This window comes from Echinops telfairi, unplaced genomic scaffold, assembly GCF_000313985.2.
Source record: "Echinops telfairi isolate 266 unplaced genomic scaffold, ASM31398v2 ScPeMD7_7424;HRSCAF=8462, whole genome shotgun sequence".
Classification (NCBI taxonomy): Eukaryota; Metazoa; Chordata; class Mammalia; order Afrosoricida; family Tenrecidae; genus Echinops; species Echinops telfairi.
The window spans coordinates 21,744,735-21,752,724 of NW_022111324.1; the positions used below are offsets into that span (position 1 = coordinate 21,744,735).

General features: G+C 38.3%; 1 protein-coding gene across 1 annotated transcript in view; it reads right to left on the minus strand.

The window, feature by feature from the left end:
• ACBD6 (acyl-CoA binding domain containing 6) overlaps positions 1 to 7,990 on the minus strand; it is a 188,020-nt gene that overhangs the window by 120,530 nt on the left and 59,500 nt on the right. The window contains exon 4 of the mRNA XM_004706695.2: positions 3,088 to 3,170. Within this exon, the coding sequence (XP_004706752.1) occupies positions 3,088 to 3,170 (83 nt within the window). The remainder of the gene's footprint in view (positions 1 to 3,087; positions 3,171 to 7,990) is intronic.

The window sequence follows — 7,990 nt, forward strand, 5'->3', positions numbered from 1 at the left end:
GGGGGGGAGGCAAGAAGCGCTCACAATTTATTGATTCAATTGGCAAAAGGAAATAGTGATTTTTAAAACTTGTGTAAAAAAAGAGGTGAGGTTTGGCAACTCACAGGAAAACCACCCCAGCCACTCTGTGTTTTGAAGAAAGCAGCCTATTCGACTCGACCTAACCAGCAGTCACTCCACTACCACACCCTGAGGGAAGCGGCCATGGATGCCTCATCGCTTCTGGGCACTTCTGAAGCCATTGCGAATACAGAGATGTATAAAATATGATCCTTGCTCTGGAACAACTAAAAGTATAGTGGAGAGGATAAGTTCTTTTTACAAGTTACAATCCAATGTGGTATGATGTGGTAAATGTTATTATTATTCACGTATACACAGAGGGCGATGGGAAAACAGGGAAGCAATGACTACTCCGCCACCTAGGAAAGTGACTCTAAACAGTTGGGATCGACAGGATGGCAGTGACAGTTTTTAGTAGGGTCAAGGCTCAGAGATGGCAGTAGGGTAAGCATTCAGCTGTTAACTATGGCGGCTCCAGGGGAGTAAGATGAAACAGAAGTTGCTGCTTTCAGAGCTTGAGTAAACATTGAACACAACCCATTTCCTACCCAGATTAACATAAAACTTCACACTAAAATCCGATTTATTTCCATTCCTAGTACCCAATACACCATGTCTAGCCTTCAGTCAAGTTTACAAGGCATGCTAGAAGGCCAGAAGCTTGAAAAGACAAAAGACAAGCATCAGATCAGATACACAGTCTTGGAAAACCTACAGAGCAGTTCTACTATCCTATAGGGTAACTAGAAGTCAGTATGAACTTCGGAGCAGCTAAGTTTGGTTTAGAAGAATAGAATATTAAAATTAAGGACCTCAAAACATTTTCTCAATGGATGAGAGTTAAGGGAAAGAAGAGTTAAACTCTGAAAATGTTTTTCAAACACTGTTTCCTCAAAACTACTATGGGCTTCTCAACGTCGTCAAGGTCTACTGAAGGGAAACGGTAGCATGTGCGCTCTAGGTCAGCGGCAGTCTTAAAGGTGTCCATTTTTATGAACTGGAATCAACTCGATAGCAGTGGGTTTGGAGTTCTGGTTTTACTCCTCCCAAATCTCCATCAACAAAACCACTACCACAAAGTCAATTCTGACTAATAACAAACATATTGAGCATTTTCTCATGCTACAAATCTTTATGAAGCAGCCAGCCTCCTATTTCTCCTGTGAAGTGGCTGGTAGGTTTGAACTGCCAACCTTGAGGGTAGCAGTCCAATACCTTCTCCTACTAAGTCCCAAATAAATGTTTAATTTACATTGAAAACAATGTGCTTTCAATGCAAACATATTCAAGGCAAGTTCCCTAGCATTAAGTGGTCATGATTCTGAGCTAGGACTGTGGAAACTAGGAATATTTTACGTTCTGATTCATAGCGTGATAGCAATAATGCTCCTCCTAAGATGTAACGTGTTCATATCACTACTTCTTTATATGGTGAAAGATGCCAGCCAACTTTTTTCTGCAACAATCAAACATAATTTTCTGGTATAATTTCCTCTTAATTCTATGAAGCTATATATTTCCCTTTAATAAATTTTAGTAAGCTGTTTTCCACCGGAAAACTAGAGCACACTTATTTTATGTTAATAAATGTGTGAGCAAGTTCCAATAACTCAAAAGAAGTGAGAGCAGCAAAAATAAATAAGTAAATAAATTATAAAAAGAAGAAGTGACAGAACCAGAGATAGCTTTCAGTTTTGCTTGTCTGAGTCACAGTCTGAGAAAAATGTGTCCTAAGATCCTTTTCAGATTTACAGTGATGAAAGATAGACTACTGAAGAAATGTTATATAATAGTGTGCAAAACTTTCTTAAATAACAAAAAAACCCTTAATTTGTAGCTAGACTAAATAATGAAAATCTTTAAAAGCAAAAATAGTACTTTGAAAAAAAACCCTCAAACTATTAACAAACACAAGGACCTATTGCTTTTGATTATTTGATAAGATACAAAATTTTACCCTGCCAACTACTTCTATGGAGAAAGGTTACTATCTGGAACTGATTCAAATACTTACTGATTTTAAAGATTATATACTTAAAAAACCTCTTTTCTTCCAATTATTATTCTATTAAAGATAGATACTGCCCAATCAGTTTCATGTTTAAAAAAGCGCTTCACACCAAAGCCCACATGGAAGAAGCACACCAGCCTATGCGATCACGAGGTGTCAGAGGGATCAGGTACAAGGCATCATCAGAACAAAAGGATCTTACCATAGTGAATGAGGGGGGGAATGCTGAGTGGAGACCCGAAGACCATTTGTAGATCACTGGAGATCCCCTTACAGAAGGGTTTCGGGGAGGAGAGGAGCCAGTCAGAGTGCGATGTAGAACGATGAAAAATACAACTTTCCTCTAGTTCCTTAATGCACCGTACCCCCCACCCCCCACCCTCCAATCATGATCTGAACTCTACCTTGCAAGTCTGGCTAGACCAGAGGATGTACACTGGTACAGATAGGAACTGGAAACACAGGGAATCCAGGGCGGATGATCCCTTCAGGACCAGTGGTGTGAGTGGTGAGTGGTGTGAGTGGTGATACTGGGAGCGTAGAGGGAGGGTGGGTTGGAAAGAGGGAACCGATCACAAGGATCTACATGTGACCTCCTCCCTAGGGGACGGACAATAGAAAAGTGGGTGAAGGGAGACGTTGGACAGGGAAAGATATGACAAAATAATAATTTATAAATTATCAAGTGTTCATGAGGGAGGGAGGGGAAAAAATGAGGACCTGATGCCAGGGGCTTAAGTGGAGAGCAAATGTTTTGAGAATGATGAGGGCAATGAATGTACAAATGTGCTTTACACAATTGATGTATGTATGGATTGTGATAAGAGTCGTATGAGCCCCTAATAAAACGATAAAAAAACCCGATTAAAAAAATAAAGATGTTTAAACCATTAAAAAAAAAAGCGCTTCACAAAAGTGCTTCAAATGGAATGTTTCAGCGTGTGCGCGCATGAGTCAAGAATCAACTTCATGGCAGCTAACAACAAACCATCAATGATGAGGATAAAAATTACCTGATGATTTCTTCATGATATAGTGAACTCACAACTGGTCCTCCAAACCCTGTATTTGCTTCTTTTCCTTTCTTCACTGATGTCTGTGGTGGGGAAAGAAGTGGGGTTAGAAAAAGACACGTGATTTAAAGCAATGTGAATTTAAATCAATTACAAAGTACTGTATTACTATGCTAAGGAATAATGGGGGGTTTTAAGGAGCCCAGGTGATGGCTTTGTGAATTATGCAGTTATCTGCTAACCTCCAGGTCCGTGGTTCAAAACCACTAGCTGCTCCATGGGACAGAGACGAGGCTTTCCTCTCCAGTGTCAGAAACCCATGGGGCAGTTCTATTCTGTCCTGTGTGGTCACTATGAGTTGAAATTTTCTCCCTGGCAGTGGGTTATACATCTGTTTGTGAAGTGAGGTAACAGTGAAGCGCGCAGCTGTTCATCGCTGGCAGCTGGGGTCGCTATGCGTTGGAATAGGCACACGGCACTCCATAATAACAACTAAGGGTTCCATCCTCACCCATTTCTCCAAAGCCTCAGGAACATTTTAAGATGGACTCAGAAAACGTCATCCCAGTGGTGGGAAGATTACACAGTAATAATGTACGGTAAATCCAGTACTAGAAATTCCCCCAGCAGACTTTGAGATGTTAGTTATGCTATCTAAAAAATTCTGCCATTATCAGATTGAATTCAGCATAAAATTGCCAAAAATAAATTTTTTCCCTCTACATTTATTTATCCATCAGAGAGGGTAAAGTCTGGCTAGTATAACCTCTTGGTATCTACCCCAATGGAATGTCTCTCACAGAATCTTATGAAGCTTATTCCATGTCTCTCTACCCCAAATCCATTCACTTATTTTTATGCTGCATCAGCAGTTAGAGAAATATATTCCAATTTGGCAGCCAATAGGATAAAATTTGCCAATTTTTATATTCCTCAGACTCTATTATTTGAGACACTGAAACACCCCTTCTCTCAAAGGGGAAGGGATAAGTTGTCTGAATTTTTACCATTTTATTCAGATTCTACTTTAGTCAGTTTCAGAGTCAAGATGGAAAACCTTGAGACTGAAATTTTCTTTTTAGTGTGAAAATGTAGTAATTATTCCAAAGATTTTCTGGCTAATATATCCCAAAAGTTAGTCTTGCTTTCATGTGGTACATTTTAAAAGCTGTGTTTTATTGGTTTATTTAATTTGTTTAGTACCAGAATTTAGGAAATTTAATAATCATTTATGCCTTAATTCTTTTATCTACCAAGATAAACAGAGCAATACAATCATTCCTCACTTAGCAACATGGTTAGGTTTCAGCAATAGGTTGTCATGCAAAAATGGAGGATGACATCATTACATATCTGTTAAACTGCATGGCTACTGAAGTGCCAAACCACTGAGAATCATGGACCAGCCAAGGTGACACATAACCTTAACCATCATAGCTAGTATTATTTTTGCCTCACACTGTGGCAAATGTTACTGCCAGATATGTCATTAATACCACAAAGAGAAAGTGTGCAACTGTATTATAACAGATTAGAGATAACAATGTACAGGATGGGAATTCCAAAACACTTCATTATACTTAAGTGGAACATATAAATAAACACATAGGGACAGTCATGCCAATAGAACATGGCTTTAAACCAAGAAAGGTGTGTATCCAGGTTGCATCCTTTCCCCATACCAATCCAATCAGTATGCTGAGCAAACAATCCGAGAAGCAGAAGAACATGGCATCAAGAATTAAGGAAGGCTCGTTAACAACCAGTCACATGCAGATGACACAACCTTGCTTATTGAAAGTGAAAAGCATTTCAAGTACTTATTGATGAAGATTAAAGATGACAATCTTCAGTATGAAGTACAGTCCACTGTTAAAAATAAAATCTCATCTGTATCAATAACATCAGGCTAAATAGAAAAGTTGACGTTTTCAAGGATTTCATTTTCCTTGAGTCCATAATCAACACCCAGGGGAGCAAAAAGAAACCAAATGACGCATTGCAGTAGGTAAACTGGCTGCAAAAAGACCTCTTTGAAGCGTGAAAAGAAGACTTGAAGACTAACATTCACTTTTTTCAATCGCCTCTTAAAACACTTGAAAGTTGGACAATGAATAAGGAAAACTAACAAACTGGTACCTATGAATTACTGTGTTGACAAAGAATATTAAATATACCACGGGCTGCCAGAAGGACGTACAAATCTGTCTTGGTAGAAGAATAGCCAGAATACTGCTTTGAAGTAAAAATGGGAAGTCTTTGTTTTATATACTTACACACATGTGACAAGAGGGACCCGATCTATGTGATAAGGTAGAGGGTCAGCAATAAAGAGGAAGATTCTCAATAAGACTGACAGTGTTTACAGACGTGGGCTCAAACATGCAATGACTGTGGGGGAGGTGCAGATCTGCGCAGTGTTTTGTTATGGTGCACACAGAGCCACGACGAGTAAGAACAGACCCGATGACACCTAACACTAACCAATAAAAGCCTTTCATACAGTTACTTTAAAGGCCTAAAAGTCAGACGTACAACAATTAGAACAGTATCTAGCAGGAATTGCACACTATGTAGGTACTAGCTGACATGATAATAAACATGACCCTTCCTTAACTACAGATACAAAAAATTATGAGGTGGAGATTTACTATTGAGCCATGAGCACTAAACTTCTGATTATCTTGATAAAATAATCACTAACATTAATTTTATCTTAAGAAAAAGAGTAATCAAGCTAGTACACAAGGATTGTTTTCATGTGCTACCTACTTTATATATATTATCAAATTTCATATTCAAACAATTACATAATCTGGCTATATTATTGTATTTTATCAAAAAATTCTTTAAAAGTTTTTAGTAATGTTAAGTCAGCAAAAACACAGCAACTTAAATATAATAAAACATCAATTTTAACACATTCAAATTCAAAAAAATGTTTAAAACCGAATGCCTCAGACTTTATTAAGTAAAAGTCTTTCCATTTTACAGATGCTAATCCCTGCAGTCTTCAATATGGATTACAACTCAATGTAAAGAAAACCAAAATCCTCACAATTGGATCAATAGGTAGTAACATCTTGATAAACAGAGAAAAGATTGAATTTGTCAAGGATTTCATCTTGCTAGGATCCAAAAATCAATGCTCATGGAAGCAGCAATCAAGAAATCAAACGATACACTGCATTGGGCCAATCAGTAGCACAAGACCTCTTTACAATGTTGAAGAGCAAGGATGCTACTTTGAGGACGAAGGGACACCTGACACAAGCCACGGTATTTTCAGTTATCTCATACGCATGTTAAAACTGGACGATAAATAAGGAAGACCAAAGAAGATTTGATGCATTTGAGCTGTAGTGCTGGTGAAGAATATTGCAAGAGCCACAGGACTGCAAAAAGTACAAACAATTCTGTCTTGGAAGAAGTACAGTCATTTTAGAATGCTCCCTAGAAGCAAGGAAGGTGAGACTTAGTCTCACATACGTTGGACGTGTTATCAGGAGAGACCAGTCCGAGGAAAGGGTATGATATTGGGTAAATCAGAAGGGCAGCGAAAAGAGGAAGACGCTCGATGAGATGGATTGACATGGTAGCTCAACAATGGGCTGGCATGTGACCTCAATTGCGAGGATGGAGCAGGCCCAAGCTGAGTTTCGTGCTGTTGGGCACAGCGTAGCCATGAGCTGGAACTGGTGCGATGGCAACAATATCACCACCGAAACCAACCATCCCTGGATGACTTTAAAAGCTTAGTTGCTTGTCTGCAAGCCAAATGGTTGGCAATGCAAACCCACCCAGAGGCACCCCGGAAGAGAAGCCTGGCAATCAACTTCACCAAGGCTACAGACTTGAAAACCCTATAGAGCAGATCTAATTGACACACACAGGGTCACTGTGAGTCACAATGAACTCAACAGTAACCAATAACAATAACAGCAAAAAATGACCTGAAAATGAAATTAGAAAACATCCCCATTTATAATACTGTCAAAGAAAGAATTAAAGAAATGGGTAAAGTTTTATGATACCAATGGCAGATTCCTCTTAGATGAAACACCAAAAGCAAACACTAAGGAGTAAATTGACAAAAGAAGCACAACACGTACCCTAAAAAGTACATAACATTGTTTAAAAAAATAAAGAAGACCAAACTAACAGTAAAACCTATGAGTATTGGACAGAGACCTGTCAGAGAAGGAAAATTAAAAATATTTTTTCTGGTAAAATGAGTGATACCTGTTAAAGATGGAAAAACAAAGCAGCCTTGTTGTGTTTTGGCTCTCGCAGGTTTGTTTCACTGTCAGTGGAAAGGTACCCTAGGTACATGGATCGAAGGACTCGATTTTATTAAGGTGATGTCATACCACAAATTGATCTAGAGACTTGACACCATTCCTATCAAAACCCTAAACAAACAACAAACCCTCAAATTCACTGCCATCAGGTCAGTTCTGACCCACAGCGACCCGATGGGGTAGGGTTTTACACCTTCTAGATATTGATGCCAGATAAAATGCTATCTGAACTTCAAAGATTTTGCTCAGAAATTCTTTTTGAAACTGACATATTTTTCATTTAACAAAATTGAGAAGCCATATCTGTGTTTCAAATATGAATTTTGAGATTTTAGTGCCAGATTGAACTGTTTATTCTATTCAAGTACATTAGTTCTTTTTTTCTCCCCAGGCTCACTCACATTAGGTTACAAATATAGTCCCAAAGTGCTATGCCTTTATACTATATATTATGTATATTTTAACTGTTTTACTGACATGTACTTTGTCCATGATACAATTAATTAAATGAATTAAATATTTTAAAGAGTTGTGGAATCAATTTTGGATCATTTTTTTCATTCTCGTACTTCTAGCTGTTACTAGCTCTCTATTTACCCCAA